This window comes from Fomitopsis serialis (genome assembly GCF_022376445.1).
Source record: "Fomitopsis serialis strain Sig1Antser10 chromosome Unknown B0H18scaffold_13, whole genome shotgun sequence".
NCBI classification, from domain to species: Eukaryota; Fungi; Basidiomycota; class Agaricomycetes; order Polyporales; family Fomitopsidaceae; genus Fomitopsis; species Fomitopsis serialis.
The window spans coordinates 215,216-234,461 of NW_025954973.1; the positions used below are offsets into that span (position 1 = coordinate 215,216).

The 19,246-nt window shown below is 54.1% G+C and overlaps 6 protein-coding genes across 6 annotated transcripts; 4 read left to right on the top strand and 2 right to left on the bottom strand.

The window, feature by feature from the left end:
• Positions 1–82: 82 nt before the first annotated feature.
• B0H18DRAFT_1093293 (uncharacterized protein) lies at positions 83–4,378 on the bottom strand (the record flags this gene model as incomplete). Its single annotated transcript, XM_048032342.1, has 18 exons — positions 83–626; positions 711–968; positions 1,022–1,165; positions 1,232–1,800; positions 1,860–2,119; positions 2,191–2,248; positions 2,303–2,453; positions 2,505–2,523; positions 2,580–2,738; positions 2,791–2,888; positions 2,920–2,972; positions 3,029–3,111; positions 3,170–3,223; positions 3,276–3,407; positions 3,471–3,631; positions 3,684–4,022; positions 4,073–4,297; positions 4,324–4,378. The coding sequence occupies 18 exons, from the start codon at positions 4,376–4,378 to the stop codon at positions 205–207; spliced, it is 3,240 nt and encodes a 1,079-aa protein (XP_047896701.1). The 3' UTR covers positions 83–204.
• A 2,186-nt stretch (positions 4,379–6,564) lies between these two features.
• On the top strand, positions 6,565–7,942 carry B0H18DRAFT_872069 (uncharacterized protein; the record flags this gene model as incomplete). Its single annotated transcript, XM_048040200.1, has 6 exons — positions 6,565–6,774; positions 6,829–6,984; positions 7,044–7,119; positions 7,176–7,288; positions 7,506–7,594; positions 7,648–7,942. The coding sequence occupies 6 exons, from the start codon at positions 6,565–6,567 to the stop codon at positions 7,940–7,942; spliced, it is 939 nt and encodes a 312-aa protein (XP_047896702.1).
• Positions 7,943–8,563: 621 nt separating this feature from the next.
• B0H18DRAFT_952662 (arylalcohol dehydrogenase) lies at positions 8,564–10,138 on the top strand (the record flags this gene model as incomplete). Its single annotated transcript, XM_048042139.1, has 8 exons — positions 8,564–8,902; positions 8,962–9,105; positions 9,161–9,238; positions 9,293–9,443; positions 9,500–9,589; positions 9,647–9,754; positions 9,779–9,984; positions 10,043–10,138. The coding sequence occupies 8 exons, from the start codon at positions 8,564–8,566 to the stop codon at positions 10,136–10,138; spliced, it is 1,212 nt and encodes a 403-aa protein (XP_047896703.1).
• Positions 10,139–10,719: 581 nt separating this feature from the next.
• Positions 10,720–12,421, top strand: B0H18DRAFT_1102643 (Aldo/keto reductase; the record flags this gene model as incomplete). The annotated part of the gene is made up of 9 exons (XM_048032559.1): positions 10,720–11,025; positions 11,088–11,231; positions 11,282–11,359; positions 11,413–11,563; positions 11,622–11,711; positions 11,769–11,876; positions 11,929–12,104; positions 12,169–12,299; positions 12,378–12,421. The coding sequence occupies 8 exons, from the start codon at positions 10,720–10,722 to the stop codon at positions 12,253–12,255; spliced, it is 1,140 nt and encodes a 379-aa protein (XP_047896704.1). The 3' UTR covers positions 12,256–12,299; positions 12,378–12,421.
• Positions 12,422–14,314: 1,893 nt separating this feature from the next.
• On the top strand, positions 14,315–15,866 carry B0H18DRAFT_989470 (Aldo/keto reductase; the record flags this gene model as incomplete). Its single annotated transcript, XM_048044953.1, has 9 exons — positions 14,315–14,398; positions 14,482–14,625; positions 14,686–14,829; positions 14,885–14,962; positions 15,016–15,166; positions 15,234–15,323; positions 15,374–15,481; positions 15,537–15,712; positions 15,774–15,866. 9 exons carry the CDS (start codon positions 14,315–14,317, stop codon positions 15,864–15,866), a joined length of 1,068 nt encoding a protein of 355 aa, XP_047896705.1.
• Positions 15,867–16,313: 447 nt separating this feature from the next.
• B0H18DRAFT_989478 (aryl-alcohol dehydrogenase) lies at positions 16,314–18,607 on the bottom strand. Its single transcript, XM_048044954.1, has 8 exons — positions 17,922–18,607; positions 17,728–17,871; positions 17,594–17,671; positions 17,392–17,542; positions 17,243–17,332; positions 17,082–17,192; positions 16,844–17,019; positions 16,314–16,778 (listed from the first exon to the last, which is right to left on the bottom strand). Exons 1-8 carry the CDS (start codon positions 18,240–18,242, stop codon positions 16,659–16,661), a joined length of 1,191 nt encoding a protein of 396 aa, XP_047896706.1. The 5' UTR covers positions 18,243–18,607; the 3' UTR covers positions 16,314–16,658.
• Between the last annotated feature and the right edge of the window lie 639 nt (positions 18,608–19,246).

Consider the following 19,246-nt stretch of genomic DNA (forward strand, 5'->3'; position numbering starts at 1 on the left):
AGCGCCTATTTGTCATCATATGTCGCGCGCGTTCGTCTGCGCCTAATGTTCTGCAACTAGCTGGAATCCAGGATGTCGAAGAGAGGTGTTAAAATCGATACTAATTCGGTGTGACACATGCATTTGAGCACAGGACATATAGAGATCGGATGGAGCAAGCGCAGGTCTACGATTCCATGTGTATCAAGTACACGCAGACACACCTCATGCACGAGTGAAAAGCCCAACCTTACGCCAATAGGCCACCCATCGCTTGACGTCCTCCACGCCGATCTGCCTCAACCCCGGGTCTGCCAACGTCGGTGACGCCTCCTTCGCGCGACTCACATCCATGTCTGCCGTGCCCAACGCCATCTTCCCCTTGTCCGTCTGCAGCCGCATCTCGCGGAACTTCGGGAGTAGGTGTAGCGCATGCAGCTTCGTAGCGCCAGCGCTCTCTCCCTGGGACGTGGCATAGTCCTCGAGCTTGGCCAACCATGTTGCAAAGGGTACGAGCGGGACGGCGAACTCGGCGGAGATGGCGACCGCGAGGTCGTGCCACGAGATCGGACGCGGGTGCACGAGATGGACGAGACCAGTTGGGCTGAACGATTTGCGGAAGTCGATGAGTGCCGCGGTGGCGAGGTCTAACTGTATCCAGTCGATGAGCTGCGGAACGGAGCATCGTGTTAGTCCTGCTGCTCATCATCCTGGAGATCAAGCTGTAGCACTTGCCCTTTCGTCATCGGGGAAGCAGGCCAGCGTAGGTGCACTCTGCACAATAGACGGGTACCACTCATGCGCGTTCCATGCGCCGTCAGGGCCGGCGCATATCTGGCCAAGCCGTGCAATGAGCGGTCTGAACGTGGTCTCCTGGCCGGCGGCGAACACAATCTGCTCAGATACCCATTTCGAATCTGCATATCCTGTACCGACCGACCACTCCGCTGCTGCTGCAGTCTCAGGTATGGTCTCCTCTGACGGTGCATCTGCGGAGGCTGTACGTATTCAACAGATTGATGAAAGCGCCTCGGAGACTCACTGTGAAGTGTGCCCATGGAACTCTCGAAGAGGAACCTTGGCGGCTCAGGCAGGGGAGAGGTGAGCGCGAACTCGATGAGGGCCCGTACTCCTTGTATCTGTGGTTCGAAGGAGCTGAGGTTGATCACGAAGTCGACACGCCACGCTGGATGCCAGCGACAGTCATCAGCGTCATCAGCCGAGTCGACATCGATGAAAGAGAACTCCGCACCGTTGTGTATGATGTGTGTCACAGCGCAGTGAAGTTCCCTAAACACTTCCTCGCGCAGCCCGAAGTGTGCCTTTGTTAGGTCTCCCTCCAGCAGGACGACCTTATCAGAGTCCAGGATGCTCGCGTCGAGCTTGCGGGAGAGCAGCGCCGCCTGCTGCCTCTCGCGCAGCGTCTGTTGGTCCCTCGAGGCCCTATTCAGAGCATAGATGTGCTCGATATCCTTCCTCGCCGCGAGCTGGGAAAGCAGGTGACAGCCCAAGCTCCCCGTCGTACCTGTGACCAGGACGATGTCACCGGCGTGTAGTTTGACACTGGGATCCGCTTTGTGTACGGGAAAGCCAGTGGAATACTTCGCTACCAACGCATGCATGGCACCGACATGCTCCGTCGAGGATGTTGCATCATCCGCTGACTGATAGGTACCGAGTGCGACATTCGTGATGAAGGCAGCTAGCTGCTTGATGCTCGGGTTATTGTAGACGAAGCCTTGCGTGACGTGGCGGGTTTCAACTTTCGCGCTCTCGCGGACGGTGCGTAGCAGCGTGTTTCGTATGTAAGTAGCTTGAAGACTGGTCGTCATACATTGTCAGCGATAGCGCTGGCAGGTTGATCATGCATGCGATCTCACCTGTCGCAGCCATGCTGGAAGAGGTCGTCGTCGTCATTCGGGCAATGCTTCAGGATATGGGTGACTATCTTGCGAACAAAGTCGGTTGCTGTCGCAATGTCCCAACGTACTGGTGGTGCAATGCTGGACTGGGAGCCTGCGTCCACGACATCGTACAGTGCGTCGATTTCGTCCTCATACTGTTGGATCACAGCTCCGCGACGCACAGTTCCTTTGGCTGTGTAAGAGAACGGTTTGTCCGGTTTCGCGACAATTATCATCTAGTAGAAATATCACGTGAGTCGCAACAATGAACCGCTGAGGCGAACCGCGGTTATCGGACATGACCCACCTCCTTGAACAGGCGCGAATGCTGGGGGGCGTACGAATTCATCTTCAAGGTCGTCGGCCTCAACACAGTAGTAAGGCAATGTTCTTTCTGTGGAGTGAACCACTCAACATACCAGATCTTGTTGCGAAACGCTGCAAGGCTGGTTTCATCTGAGGGATCGAAACCGTACTCGGGCTTGGGGTCGATTAGAATTCCCGCCTGCAAACGTCCACGACCGAACATAGCGGATGCCTGGACATGCGGATTCTGGTTCATCATTGTTTCTAGTGCAACATCGTTAGCCGACTGCTGAGGCATAGCTAGTGACTGTGTACCTAAAGGACCTGGGTTGGTCTGCAATGCCCTCGTCAATCTTCAGGTGCCGCGCAACAATTCTGATTGCCACTCACCTTCTCACCGGTACTGTGCATGATCTGATCATCGGTGCGGCCCACAACCTTATACAAGCCCTCCCGAGTTGGATGGGGTGCGACAAGGTCGGAAGTCGCGTAAGCATCTGCTCCATTGACCTTCGTATTGACTACGTTCGGCCGTAAAAGCTCATTCTCCTGCACAGAAGTGTGTGACTGGATGATGCTTGTGAATCAAGGTGGTGCATACCACAATTATGACCTCGCATTCATTGTTGGCACAAGGATCGAGCTTGACATTCAGGAAGGACCCGAAGCGGAAGTACTCCCAATCCATCCCTGTCTCAGCTACGGGAGAGTTCAAGGTCTTGGCGCTCACGGTTAAACACGATCTTACATGGCAGGAATGTACTGATAACACCGGTTTCCGTACTGATGGCGCAGTCAGAAAATGAATGTCTTCAATAAAAAAACTGTATAGTACTTACGATCCATAGTTGCAGAAGATTCTGACGCCTTGCGATACTAGATAATCGCCTCGTTCCTTGTTGAGCGGGCCACCACCATACGACTGTATGACATGTCTGAGTTAGGTTTAATGTCCATTGGTATGATAGAGATGTGCTCACGATTCCGTCAATTGTAGCAAGCCATTTGACCCACTCCGGATTATGCGACCACGCCTAGTTGAGGTTGTTCAGCGCAATGGACCTACGGGGAACACACTATACAAACCTCGACAACTGAAGGGACAGTCATGATTAGATCCGCCTTGGTTGCCATCGCGCCATGAATGATGTTCTCGATTGTTGGAATACTTGGAGAGGTTGTTGGCGCCGCTACAGCGATCGCCTGGCCATAAGCGCACTAAGTCGTTGAAAATACGAGATCGTCAGCGACAGTTTGCGTGAACAGTCAATTTGGGCGTACAGCAAATACTGTGGACATGATGCCCATCGCATGGAACATTGGCATTCCGAACAAAGCCATCACGCGGCCGGTCAAATCACGCTCTCCGTAGAATACAGTTCTAGAGATTTGCAACATCCTGCGGTACGTCCAAGGAATGGGCTTTGGGAAAGCAGTGGAACCTAATTCGACCTTGTCAGAAATGATCCACACAACAGGGAGTACGATACTTACCTGAAGAATGGAGGTAGAAGATGTTCTTGTCCAACCCTGGGTGCTCATATGGGACGTTTTGCTCGGTGTTTCCCTTGAGTCCCACATCGTAGAAGTCATTGAAGGCGGGCATGGGCGACACTTCCGGGGCAGTAGAATAGTTGTACTGCGACTTGAGGATCTCACATGCCTCCGCAGCCAAGTCTCGCATAGCTTGGTCAAGCCCCACGATGATATGCACAACATTGGTTTTAGCGAGTAAATGAGCAACCGCCGCAGCCGAGTTGCGTGCCGAGAGGGGAAACGGGGTGTAGCCAGCACGCATGATGCCCATCATTAATGTTGCATAGGGAATGGCGTCTACAGGGCTCGTAGTCAGAGTTGTCCTTCCCGTATGACATCAGACTTACCTGAGGCTGATAGTATCGCAACTACCGGTATCTCATGGGCAGCTGCGTGGGATTTACCGGACATGCGCTCCCTGACCAACATGGCAGCTCTCCGGATGGCTACGCTTGCTCGACTCCAGTTGACCGTATTGACGGTATCGTCCTGTCCTGCGTACACGAATAGGCGATGATCGGCGGAATGCTGTTCATGAAAGTCGAACATCTGGGGGAAGGTCAATGATCCATCTAACGGGGGACTTTGAATGTGACACAAGAATGGCCTTGGGTACGAGGGTGGGGAGGGAGGAGGCGCAAAGACGTGGTCATGATGGCAGTGTAACTGAGCGAATGAAAGGCAAGGAGGCCTCCTACTATGAGCGAAGTCCCTTCCTTATATCACCCATGAGGCCTATATACCTATAAGGTACATACACGAAGGCGCTGCCAGATATCGATTGTAGGCATCGACGTGTGGACTTCGTGTGGAACTTGAACCTGAGGTTCAGAATTTCACAGGCGACCGTGACAGCATATCAGCCTCACATCGAAGCCAGATAAGTGACTACCTTCTTCATTCCTTGATGCTGGCTAGAACATAGAGGGACACACAATACGTATTACATACAGCCATGCGGTTCCACTGCCAGCTGTGAGAGTCCGAACGAGAGAGGTTGCCAAATGAGAACTTACCAAATTCGACTTCGAAGCTCCTCCACGTGACGTAGACTTCAGTATGTGCGCGGACGTGGCAAGGCAGGCAAGCTATTACTCTGAACAAGCTTACTGCTTCAAAGCTTCAAGGATCGTGCCTTTGTGATAAAGTCGCAAAGCGACATGTCCCAAGCCGCAGCTACGTGAGTTGGTATGCTATCTGACAGCACTGCGTACCTAGAATGAAAGAGGAGGTCTAACATGCGCGAAAGCTCGCCATACCACACGGGTCGCACTCGTCGTCAAGGTGTGACATGAGGTACGTGTGCCTCTACGTCCATAGACAATAGCGATTTGATCATAGCTCTTACAGGAAGGCTCCAGGCCAGACTCGCCGCCGCGAGGTTGAACTCTATCCAAGTCGTGTACAATTGGTTACATGAGGAAACCATTATAGTCTGTTGCTCTGCGACAGGGCTATGTAAGTATGGAGGCTCATCAATCAGCGCGCTCGCCGCCCCCATCTTCCATCGCAAGAAGTCATAAACACTTCCAGGAATCCGCACACTGTGTCACGTCTTGCACACGACACCACTGGTATTCGACTGCGGCGGATCTTTGCGTGGTGGGTACGTTCCATTGCGATAATCCTGTGCGATAATCCTGGTTCACCGACCACTGAGAGCTTCTAGACACGAGTATGATACCGGCTTCCCCGTGCTGCGACCCGGTTACCGGCAAGCGTCGCCAGGTAGCAAAGGATCTAACCTACCCGCTGCTTGTGTGGCGGACGTGACTGACTGCAGCGCGATGCAGTCTCTGCATGGCAGTGTATGCCTGCTGAATATCCCCGCTCTCGATGGATGGGTTCTCAGGTGTGAGACAATTTTCTTGGCAGAAGGATGTCTGTGCTACCAATCATGTTCGCCTTCCCAGGTCTGATTGTGATAACTTCCGCAGTAGTGTAAATGCGGTATCTGATGCATCCACAGAACTCTCGGATCCAGTCACGTTCCGGGGCACCAGTCGTGGCTATGCGGTTCGTCGTGTCCTTGTGGTGCTCCTCAGAATGCTAATTGTTGGGGCAGTATACTTCGGGGAGTCCGAAACAGTTACGACCGAGATCCCATCCCCTTCGTGCAACCCGGGCATGCCGGATGCTACAAAGTCAGCAGCTTCCGAGCTACGGTGCGTACTGAGGCCGGTACCAAGCAATCGTGTTTTCCAGCTAGGTTGTCTGTCGAACACGCTCACGGTCACTGCGCAGTCCGGCTCAACAAAGTGAGGCGGAGCGTGTTGGTGTTCTGCGGAAGTGACACTTTCCCATCCCTAGTCTGTGCGTATTGCCAGTATCGACGATGGCCAGGTTGATAATGCCTGATTATCCTTAGGAACATGTACACACGTATCAACTCATGAGACTAGACCCCAAGGCCATGACAGCGGGCACTTCACGACGCTGTCCACCAGCCCGTGACCGGGGCTCGCCGGTTCACCAAGGCACAAATTTGTTGCAGGTACATATGTGATCTAGGGATACGGATCATGCTTGCGTGTTCTCCCGAGTGTTCGCATGACTTTTCTTAGCGTTGCACACTGGCGAGCACTCAAGGACAAGAACTCGAACACATCAAATGTTGGTGTGTGATACCTTCGCAGACCTCTGATCGTAATCCTGTGTCACCAGTGTATGATCCCATTGTTGATGGGAGCAATAGATCACGATGCAGGTAGATTTACGAGCACCGTTTTCAAACAGAGGCTCGGGCATGCACCTGTAAGCGCTACTGTGACCATATATATGTGCTACCTCACCATGAGCTGCGACGAGACTGGTATTCTAGACAGTACTGTGCTTATCAATGCCTCCGGTCTCCCTTGTCAGTGCTTCTCTTGCTGCTGCAGCTCTCGAGAGCGTGCTCTACGGCGTATTTCTGATCCTTGCCCTCTCTTCCATGTACTTCCATATCTCTCGGGTGAATTTGACTCATGAGGGCATGAACCATAGCATCTCAATGTTCCTCAGTCCTATATTTGTGGGCTCCGTGGCCATCACTGTCACAGTAACTGGAGTGAGTGTATCTCATTGACATCCATTGGTTGCATGTGTTAATGGCAGTATGCAGCACTGGATAACAGTTGTGATACGGCTTTTTGACGCATTTGTATATTATGAAGGCGGAGCAGCCCCATCAACATACTATTCCATGTTACCCATCTCCACTGCAGTTGCCAAGGCATCATTCCTTGCAGTCACTCTTATTGAGTGTGATATCATGCTGGTAAGCTCTAAACTCATGTTATAACCTTCAGTGTCACAGTACTTATCTGATTTGTCAAGGTCTATCGTCTATGGACAGTATGGAATCATAGCTATGTTATAGCCTTCATACCAATGTGTACTATTTTGGGACAATGTGGTCAGTATTTCCCATATAGTGAATTGAAATATACAGGCTTAGGTCTCTCCTAGTTACATTGCCTACAGCAATCTATCATCAGACACACATCCCAGCCAGTGGTCTGGATGGTGTATTTGCCAGTGTCATGAGCCATTGGATCACTTCTGGCAATGTTTTCACTTTTGTGTGAGTAGACATGTCATGACATGAATTGATTTGGGTCTCTTTACTCATGTTACTCTAGGACCAATGTCTATAGCTCATGTAATCATTTATACTGACTTCTCAGGTTGTAGGCTCACCTCAATATCTTTCAGGTGGTATAGCTTGTCGTGTGTGGTCTGCTCGTCAACATGTGAGACCATTGGGGGGCCCAGATCTCATGGTAGGACATCACCCAGGAACATGGAGCATGTGGGATTGAACTGAATATACCTGTCTTTTTCCAGAGTGTTCTTGTCACTGTAGTGGAAAGTGCCATGCTCTTTATGTAAGTGACAATGCTAAAATGATACAATATTAGCTGAAGCATCCTGTGATCAGGTGTTATACCATTTTCTTCTTGGTATCATACACAACAAGAAGCAATTTACAGTATTTCTGCATAGACACTATATGCCCTGTTGCTGGCATAGCATTTATGCTCATTAATGCCCGTGTTGGCTTAGGATGGGCACAGAGAGCCATTGTTTCTCACCATGGCACTGTGGCCCATACTATTGGGCAGTCCTTTGCTATGAACCTAGTCACAGTTGATAGCACTACTAGTACTCATAGGCATGGTGGAGATGTTTTGGAGCAGTCCCAAGTCAAGACAGATTATGGACATGATGCATAGTTGTATTCAGTTCTTATTCCGTGACTCATGAGGAATTACCTTTCCATGCCATTGACTCGGAGAAGTCTATTGGAGGTCTCTACGTGCACAAACGCCAGTATGTAGACATCCTTTACATCCATGACACTGGTCCAAAGCATCTCCGAATGATCGATGTTGGAGAGAAGAGAGTCGCTGCTGAAGCGCTCAAGGTTCGGCCCAGAGCCACACCCGGGCCGGTCACTTCTCCTGAATCCCCGCATTCGGAACACTGTGTGGGTTACCTTCATTGTAAGTTCCCCGAGTCTTCAATGAGGCTGGCGCCGCAAAGGTATCTACACCTTGTCACCATTTGGGGACCAAACGATGGGACTCGGGCTACACGGCCTTCTGTTAGGTGGGGAACGACTCGAACTCCTGAACTCGACTCGCCCTCGCTATGCATCGCGCGTACATCACCCTTAGTAAGTACCTGGGTCGACCCCTGCTTACACAGATGCGGAGGGCAGCATGAGTCTCGGAGTAGGATATGGGACTCGCGAGTATATAGCGGCCCCTCACCGAGCCCAGAATCCCTAGCAAGACGTCCTCTCTCGCGAGCTACCACCTCCAATACCACCTCACCTGAAAGAGCGAGACATCATGTCATCCAGAGGTCCACGATTCATGAAGTTCTGGGCTGAATCCGTTCCGCCCCCGCCAGCTACGAAGCTTGGCCGCCACAGACAGTTGGCACCCAATGCCGGCATCCATGTCTCTCCGCTTTGCCTCGGTGCGATGAGCATCGGCGAAAAATGGGGCCCGCTGGGCATGGGCGAGATGACCAAGGAGCAGAGTTTCAAGCTCCTAGACGCATTCTACGCCGCGGGCGGAAACTTCATCGACACGGCGAACAACTACCAGGACGGCGAGTCGGAGCAGCTCATCGGGGAATGGATGGAGGCGCGCGGTGTGCGCGACCAGATGGTGGTGGCTACAAAGGTCAGTGCTAGTGCAGTTTATCTGTTAAACACGTACCTGAAGCGCATTCCTCGGTGCAGTACACTAGCAACTGGAAACGTGGTGAGAACATGCCACAGAAGACCAGTTACGTGGGAAACAACATGAAGTCGCTCTACCTGTCCGTCGAGAAGTCCCTCAAGGACCTCCGCACCAATTACGTAGACATCCTGTATGTCCACTGGGTCAGTGCGTTGTATCTCGATGTATTGTAGATAACGACTCACCCTTCCCTTGCAGTGGGACTGGACATGCGGAGTCGAGGAGGTGATGAACGGCCTGCACCACCTCGTCGCGGAGCGCAAAGTGCTCTACCTCGTACATATCTTGGACCATCTATCGCCTGCTTGATCTGACGTGAATGGCACGCAGGGCATCTCGGATACTCCGTCGTGGATTGTCTCCAAAGCCAACATGTATGCACGTCTCACCGGCAAGACACCATTCGTGGTATACCAAGGCGCCTGGAGTGTTCTACAGCGAGACTTGGAGCGTGAGATCATCCCTATGGTCCGCGCTGAAGGTGAGCTGCTATCAGGTATCTCGCATAGAATAAGGAAGTCAAACTAGCTCACGCAGGGATGGCCATTGCGCCGTGGAACGTGCTCGCTGCCGGTAGAATACGCACAGACGCAGAGGAGGAACGTCGGCGTCAAACCGGGGAACATGGTGAGCTTGGCATCGGTTCTCTCCTCCACCGTGGTCTAACAAACATGTTCTTTACAGGGAGAAAAGTTGCAAGTGATGCATGGGAGCGGACGCCTGAGCAAAAGGAAGTTTGCAAGACTCTCGAGAAGATTGCAGGCGAGGTCGACGCCAAGAGCATCACCGCTAGTAAGTCATGGTTTTGTCGGTTAGGATCAGCGGAATTCTCACAAAGTTGGCCAGTTGCGATCGCATATGTCATGCAGAAGACGCCATACGTGTTCCCGATTGTCGGTGGACGCAAGGTCGAGCACTTGATGGACAACATCAACGCTCTTGACGTCTCCCTCAACGAGGACCAGATCGCACAGATCGAAGACGTGCTCCCGTTCGATTTGGGCTTCCCGCATAATATGTTTGTGAGTCCTTCGCATCATCAGGCTGGGCATGCTGGGGCTGAAGATAGCATGCTTGCAGGGCGACGGCTCGTGGTATGCCCCCATGTATCAGTCGGCGGGCCGTTTCGACAAGTGGCCTCGCCAGCAGGCGATCCGGCCTTCTGAAAGCGGCTGACAATGGTTATGACGCAATGAGAAGTAGTAAACATACAGTATGCATGGACATTGTTGAACAACTTTGTGAGGCGCTGGTAGGCTTCCAAGTCACGACATCTAGCATAAGTGCAGCCATCGCATTTAGACTGGTCAGCAATGTTCTACTAAGCATACTGAGGTTTGACGTACAGACGCAATCTCAGTGACATCGGTTGTTACGATTCGCTGTTCGGGTTCTTTTGAAGTGCCATGATCAGCTATGTATCTGTTATCATAATAGGTTGCCAGGCGTGACAAACCTCTTACTCCGATAGGGTCACCAATCGTACGCAAGGAACTCTCATACGGGCGTATGACGAACCCGATGTGACTGAACGGCGAGGCAGCGTTGAGTTCTGCCATCGGCGTACGAGGCGGGTCTCGACCAGTGAGTCATGACTCCTACCGCGCCCACATCCCCCACCGATGTCAAGGACGCAACCCCGAGGTCGCTCCGACGCCAATGCCTGCAAAGTATAAAAGAGGCATTAAGCCTAGCATGGTCACTGTTGACAGTCTACCCAAACAGCCTCCAGGACATCTCCAACTGAACTGCAGACGATGTCAGACTTCTGGGCCCCACCTCCACCGCCGAAGACGAGGCTTGGGCGGCACCGCCAGCTGGCGCGCCTCGCGGGCGTTCACGTCTCGCCCATCTGCCTCGGGGCGATGAGCATCGGGGACAGGTGGACGCAGATGGGCACGATGGACAAGGACCAGAGCTTCCGGCTGCTCGATGCGTTTTACGATGCTGGTGGAAACTTTATCGACACCGCGAACATGTACCAGGATGGGAGCTCAGAAGAGTTCTTGGGTGAGTGGATGCAGGAACGCGGATTGCGGGATCAGTTGATCATCGCGACAAAGGTCGGCGGAATTCATTCGTAGCGCTCTTGACGAGGGGCGGGATCTGAGCAAATGCATTTCAGTACACGAACAACTACAAGCGCAGCGAGAACTACCGGCAGAAAACAACGTTCACTGGAAACAACATGAAGTCCCTGTACCTGTCAGTCGAGAACTCCTTGAAGAAACTGCGGACGGACTACATCGACATCCTTTACGTCCACTGGGTAAGTCGTGCACCCAGAATAGTAGGCCTTCGCTGACCCTCCTTGCAAAGTGGGACTGGACGTGTGGCATCGAAGAAGTCATGAACGGCTTGCACTATCTCGTTCAACAGAGGAAGGTACTCTACCTGGTAAGTGTCCAGACACCCTCCGATAGCCTGCGGATATGCTGAATCCTCCGCAGGGAGTCTCCGACACGCCGGCTTGGGTCGTGTCAGAGGCAAACATGTACGCCCGGCTCACAGGCAAGGCGCCGTTCGTGATATACCAAGGCTCATGGAGCGCCCTCGACCGAGACATCGAGCGCGAGATTATCCCGATGTGTCGGGTACAAGGTGAGTACGCCCCCGCCGTATGACGCCTAAACGCTCACGTGTGCGTGTGCGTACGCAGGCATGGCCATCGCGCCTTGGAATGTCTTGGGAGCTGGTAGGATCCGCACCGACGAGGAGGAAGAGCGTCGTCGTCAGAGCGGAGAACGAGGTGAGCGTAAAATAAGACTGGCGCCCGTCGATTGGCCACAAAATGACCTGGTTGCAGGCCGGACCATCCTGGACGGCCAATGGGAGCGCACGGCAGAGCAAAAGAAGGTATGCCAAGTACTTGAGAAGGTCGCAGGCGAGGTCGGCGTAAAGAGTATCACGGCCGGTGCGTACTCTCGAACGACTTCACGACGACGGACTGACTAGCAATCGAGCAGTGGCGATCGCATACGTGATGCAGAAGACGCCTTTCGTGTTCCCCATTATCGGAGGCCGTAAGGTCGAGCAGCTGATGGACAACCTGAAGGCCCTGGAAATCTCGCTCAGTCCCGAACATATCGCATTAATAGACAGCGCGCAACCGTTCGTACCAGGCTTTCCTTACGACATCATTGTGAGTGAACGTTCGGGATTGTGCGGTGTTGTTGAGGCTTGAAGCTGATACATAATGGTTGCAGGGCGACGGGACTGCGTACTCGGATCCGTTCAAATGTGGCGGCCACTTCGACAAGTGGCCTGTGCAGCAGGCGCTCCGCCCCCGGTGAACCATGGCAAGGTGGTGAGAAACATCCGCATTGCTGTTTCTCTATTCTGTCCGGACATACTGTATATCAGTATTGTTTACTTCTCTACTGACCGGGTGACTCGAGCTAGTGCACTGTACCTTATGTGTCTCCAGCTGCATATCATTTCCGCACTGGGTGCAATGTCAATGTCAGCGTCGCTGACGACTGCATCGCTGGCGCCTGCATCCGCAAGGACGTACCGCATACGTACCCCACAGGCATGGCGGAGAACGGGCTTCCTTAACGTGCCAATGCCGCGTACCCGATGCATTGGGCTGGCCTTGGATGTCCCGTTCAACGGCTGCAGCCAAGCTGCAACTCAAGTGAGCACTGCCATCCAGCGTCACGGTGACATGGTCCGGCAATACGGCGACAATAAATTAGGGTTCGTGCGCACATAGGGTTTCAGCTATTGGTTTGACCTTCAGCACTCGTGAACCAGTTAGACTCCTGTGTCGGTGATACTGACCTCGCCGTGACAGCTTCGTACAAGACTGGTAGACCCAAGGGGAAGCGGGCCCGACTGATTGTTCAGCAGGTTTGATTGCCACCTACTTAGACCTAGCAAAGACTTAGTGTTGCAGTAAGATATAATGATTACTCACCGGTCACCGGTCACTGGTCACCGCTCGTCTCGTCCAGCGCATATATGCGCCACCAGCAACATTGACCTCTCCACGACCGCGACCAGGCCAAATGCATAAAGCGTCTCATCTGAACAATGAATGTCTGAACATGCTGAACACTTGAATGGGCCGAATCGGGCCTTCCTTGGGCAACCGGGTCGACGCATAGATCGAAAGGGTGGAATCAGTATCATCTTAGGCTCAAAGAAGGCGCACCTGGCCCATGTCCTTTGCTACGTCCGTCATCGACGGTTCAGGCTTCTCGGCGTTCACGATGGCATAAAGTAAAGCTGACTTCACGATTGTGGTCTGGTTCAGGAAGTGGAACAAATGATAGCGGGCAATCCCTGCAATCCCTCTCTACTTATTACATAAGCGGAAACGCGGTGCCGTAGTGGTGCCGTCGACATTTCGGCTTCGTGATTGGCTCCTGGCTCCGCAGGAGTCCCACCGCGTACACTCTGAGCACGTGACCGCGCAACGGTGGCCGGGCGCGTCGGCGCGACTCGGAGGGGCCTCCTCATCTTCCGCTTCAAAATCTTGTCAAAATCTACAAGAACTTATGTACCTTCTGAACACCTTGTCGTGAACCGTGAACCGCATCCCGTGCGGCGCACAGGTGTTTGCTTGTGTGTGCGACACAGACCCCACACATGCGCCGTGTGGAGGGTCTTGGTATGAGAGCCCATGTTTGCCTGTACTAACATTCTGTCAGCCACATCCGCTACTTCGGTGTCTCCGAATGGCGAGGACGAACAAATCGAGCGTCGGACGTTGCGACCTCGTTGATATACTGCTACTCACAGTATATACTGGATGGCCCGGGATGGGGCTGGGTCAGTTCACAACTTGAAACCATTGGCACCAGCCTGTTCATACCATGTCAATGTCAGTGTGAAACGACACGCTGCAGATATGCCTGGTGCGCTATACCTCCGGCGTTCTCTATAAAATCAGGCTAATGGAAGCTCTGTGATTGACCACAAAAAAGTATGGGGCCTACGTACTCAGGCGGGTGTACTCTCATCCAGGTGCCATGAAGAACCCAAGTGATCGACCGGCTCGACAATGAGACTCCGAGTTGCTAGTCGTTCCAGGCTATTAACCTCCTAGTGGGTTGGTTTCCGCCGGTGCCCAGCTGCTTACCGATGCAATCCACTCAAGAATCCGTGGAACAGGCGTCCCAGAGCACCATGTAAGCTCCCAATTGAGATGACGAAGACACTTTCGGTTCGAGACGCCTCAATGATACACTCGGACGGCTCTTCACAATGACGTCCCCATTCTCTGCTGACGCGATGCAAGCCCACTGGCATCCCGAAATAAAAGGGCTGCTCGCGTCGATGAAAGTCATTCACCTCGCCTTCCACCTCTCCGTAACAGCATTCATACACTAACTCAATACAGCCAAGATGTCTACCTTCGTCGTCATGCCTCCGCCGCCCAAGACCCGTCTGGGCCGGCACCGCCAGCTCGCCCCGCTCGCGGGGATGCACGTCTCGCCGCTCTGCCTGGGGGCGATGAACATCGGCGACAAGTGGGACAAGATCGGGTTCGGCGCCATGGACAAGGAGAGCAGCTTCAAGCTACTCGACGCGTTCTACGACGCGGGGGGAACTTCATCGACACCGCGAACAACTACCAGGACGAGACGTCCGAGCAGTTCATCGGCGAGTGGATGGAGCAACGAGGGAATCGCGACCAGATGGTCATTGCGACCAAGGTGTGTGATGTCTCCCGACGGGGTGGCGCGGGACGGGGCATTGACGGCGTTTGTTTTCAGTACTCTTCCAACTACAAGCGTGGCACGGACATCCCCCAGCAGACGCACTACGTGGGGAACAACATGAAGTCTCTCCACATGTCTGTCGCAGCGTCGCTCAAGAAGCTCCGCACTGACTACATCGATATTCTCTACGTCCACTGGGTGAGTATCCTGTACTTTGCCTTGCGAAGCGTCATTCTGACACATCACCGCGTAGTGGGACTGGGCCTGCGGCGTCGAAGAGGTGATGAACGGCCTCCACAACCTCGTAGCCCAAGGCAAGGTGCTCTACCTGGTACGCCACGACCTTACACGGAGGAAAACCTAGTAACCTTAACCTCTGTCTAGGGCATCTCCGACACGCCTGCGTGGATCGTGTCCAAGGCGAATATGTACGCGCGGATGGCGAACAAGACGCCGTTCGTGATCTACCAGGGCGCGTGGAGCATCCTCGAGCGCGACTTCGAGCGGGAGATCATCCACATGGCGCGCGAGGAAGGTGAGAGGTCTCCGTGGACCACTCATGATGAGCACGATGGTCTGACGATGGCCACGGTAATGTTCAGGCATGGCGCTCGCTCCCTGGAACGTGCTCGCTGGAGGGAAGATCCGGACAGACGCCGAAGAGGAACGTCGCCGCCAGACAGGCGAGAAAGGTGCGCTGCATGGAGTACGTGTCTGCCAGATGGGCTCACGCTACTTGCAGGTCGCATGTGGTTCGGACCGGACTGGGAGCGCACTGAAGGCGAGCGCAAGGTCTGCCTCGCGCTCGAGAAGGTCGCTGCGGAAGTCGGGGCGAAGAGCATCACAGCTGGTGAGTCTCCGTCTCCCGCGTACCCGCCGATCTGTACGCTGACGGGCTTGTGCAGTGGCGCTCGCATACGTGCTGCAGAAGACGCCGAACGTGTTTCCGCTCGTCGGCGGGCGCAAGGTCGAGCACCTGCTGGACAACATCTCCGCGCTTGAGATCGCGCTCAGCGAGGAGCAGGTCAAGTACCTCGAGGACGTCCTGCCGTTCGTCCGCGGGTTCCCGCACGAGATGATCGTGAGTCTCGCCCAGTTGGTGATGGTGTTGATGGCATGGTCGCTGACCCACGGCTCTCCAGGGCGACGGGACTGGGTTCGGATTCCTGCATGCGATGGGTGGTCCCCTCGAGCGCTGGCCGCGCCGCCAGGCCCTCCGTCCGACCTCCGACTAGAGAAATGCGCTGGATGGCTTACATTCCTGTGCTGGAGTGAATGTTCGATGCGTTGTACATGCTGATGCCGCGATCCGAAATGATATATGCCTATAATGATTCGAAGCCGCTCATTGTGCCGATTGAGCACAAACTACCCTCTGTACCCCACTCCATCTCCTCTTGTTGATGATCGGCATATACCGACATTGATTTTGGCTGAATTCCCTCATGCTCAGGATGTTTCTCGAAGGCATTCGCGTTCGAGCGGACTCGTGGTCGTCGGCAGTGGTGACACGCGTCGACACGAAGCAAATACGCGACCCTATATGCAAATTACGATCAAGCTGTATACTTATGTTCACGATGTCGCGAATGCTCGGCCATCAAAGTGGTTGATCGTTGCTCGCTCTCGCTCTCGGACGTACCGTGTTCTCCTGCTCTGGACGAGGCCAGGATTTTCTCATACCATCCCCGGCTGCCAACCTTCCGAGGGGACTGCTGACCTCGGTCTCCGAATCCTGAGATCGTGATTACACGGTTTCTCACCAACCTTCGTGTTGGATCACTGCTAGACTCCCATGGCTATTCCCGTGTAATTGGCGGCACTTCGAAGTCGTGACGCCTCGTGCATTCGTCATTGACCGGACCCCGACCTCGCCGCAGCACATCTAGTCTCGGCATAGCGTCTTCACAAGCGCAGATCAGTAAGCTTCGAGACGAAAATACAAATTTTGATAGCGGGACCACACTACGGAGGAAGCTGCACACAAGCACCACATGCCGATCACACATCGGACCATGACAGGCTCGTCAAGCATGGCCATTACCGTTCGCCGTTTTGGTGCCGCTCGGCCGGAGAGCTTGCTGGACGGGCCATCTCTCAAAGTGGCCTGCTGAACTCTGAAGCGGGATGTAGACAGAGCCATCGCCCTGGACGGAACGAGTCAGCCACTTCTCCACACATGGGGCGAGCCCAGTGGGTGGTCATCACTTACACACATGATAGCAGGAAACCCGGGGTCAAACGGCGCAACGCTCTCGATGTGTGCGATCTGCTCGGGGCTCAGAGCGAGCTCGAGCGCCTCGACGTTATCCTTGAGCTGCTCGATCTTGCGGCCACCGATGATAGGGAAGACATATGGCGTTTTCTGCATCACGTATGCGATAGCGACTGACGCCAGACAGTGTATTAGCATGGTCCGGCGCGAAAGCGAGCACCACAGGCACACTCACCGGCTCGGATGTTCGACGCGCCGACCTCTGCTGCGACCTTCTCGAGCGCCTGGCACACCTTCCGCTGCGCCGGCGAACGCTTCCAGTCGTCGCTGTGCATGTCTTTACGGCCTGCGGGAAAGATTTCAATGGCATCGTCTTCAGCTGATCAAGCCACTCACCCCCCTCGCCAGACCGGCTACGCTGCTCTTCCTCCTGGTCCGTTCGTACCTTGCCGGACGCGAGGACACCCCAAGGGGCAATGGCCATCCCTGCGAACATGACAGAATACTCTCAGGACGGATACCCGGAAAGAAGCTCTGTTGCATACCCTCGGCGCGGGCCATGGGTATGATGTCACGCTCGAAATCCCGCTGCATGACGTTCCAGAGACCCTGGTATATGCAAAACGGCGTTTTCCCCATGCACCGCGCGTACGTGTTCGCCTTCGCTACGATCCATGCTGGGGTGTCAGAGATGCCCTGAAACTGATGAGCTATGGCTTCGGAGATGAAGAATAGAACCGGACGCACGAGGTACAGCACTTTGCCAGCGGCGACAAGGTTGTGCAGGCCGTTCATGATCTCCTCAATGCCGCAAGTCCAGTCCCACTATTCCGCGTTTCATGAGTGAGCCCGAACACTTCTTGTGCGGACATGACGCTCACGAAGTGCACGTAAAGAATGTCGATGTGATCGGTACGAAGCTTCTTGAGGGACGCTTCCACGGAGTTGTGCAGGGACTTCATGTTGTTCCCGGCGTAATGGGTCATCTGCCCTACCTTCTGGCCACGCTTGTAATTGCTCGTGTACTGGAGAACACGTCAGCTAGCGTGTAATTGAGGACAACATCGAGAACCACCTTCGTTGCAACCACTATCTGTTCCCGGATGCCCCTCGCCTCCATCCATTCACCCACGAACATCTCGGACTCCTCGTCGTGGTAGTTGTTCGACGTGTCGATGAAGTTTCCGCCAGCTGCATAGAACCCATCAAGCAGCTTGAAGGTCTCCTCCTTAGTTATGGTGCCAGTGACTGGGCCCCAGGCAGTGCCGAGGCTCATCGTCCCAAGGCAGATTGGAGAGACGTGCACGCCGGCGAGGGGTGCAAGGGGCCGGTGCCGTCCCAGGGCAGTGGCTGGCGGCGGCGGCGGAGCCCACCATAGCTGGTACGCGTTAGACATGACGAAGGGCAGAGTGCAGGAGGCGAGACCACAGGAGTCGCGGGATGGATCGACGTGGCTCGTCCAAGCTGAAGGTTTTAAATGTAGTCATGGTCGGTTGCTGTGGTCAACATGCGAGCATCTAGATCAGTTCAGGGTCCCAATTCAGACGGAAGATACCAAGACCCCGGCCGCCATCACGCGCCCCAAACGCGCCCACCCCAGGTCCCTCCGAGTCGGCGGTCCATACAGTCGCGTTAGGTACTTACGTTTGCCTACCCAGTCGGGTTAGCATTGCATGTGTCAAGCCCCAGGCGCGCGCACTGTGCCGATACGACTGGAAGATGATGTCGCGCTGCACACTCTTGGAGAGCAGAATTGTCATATTTCAAACGGCGTAGCCTTTCGAGCCGGAAAGACAAGATCCCCGCGAATCGAAGGATAGGTAGCTCGGGATTGCGTTCAGAAGCGCACCACGTCGCAGCGCCGCGTCAGAAAATACGCGTTGGGCGCGCAAGATCTGCAAATTGAGCCAGTAATGGACTAGATCCGGCTGTAATAGCCGTACTGCCCCCTTCGCGGGAAACGTGCCTCTTAGGCACGTTCAATTTTTTCAATCATCCAATATCGCTTCCGAGGCGTCGCGACGACTGAGCGACTGCCCACTGACACGAAACCTGATTAATGGCTACAGCAAGTGCTACGAGCAAGCGATTGGACTCACAGCGAGGTAGGAATCAGTGACCGGCGTAGCATTTTGAATGCGGTCATGGCTCGGACATCCCGGGGTAAGTGTTCTTTCTTACCTGTCTGTGTTTTTGGTTCCGAACAGGCATCGAGGGCGAGGACAAAAGCACCCCTTTCGTCCCTCCGTAGGTGTCAGTGGGTCCATTCGTTTCGTGAGGAGTCACGTGAGTGCTTCTCCAGCTACACTATGATATTACTTACTTAGTGACTGTACGATGCCAGCCGGCCGGCCTCCCTCCTTCTAATGTTCACTAGATTGCCATATCACTGGTACGCCA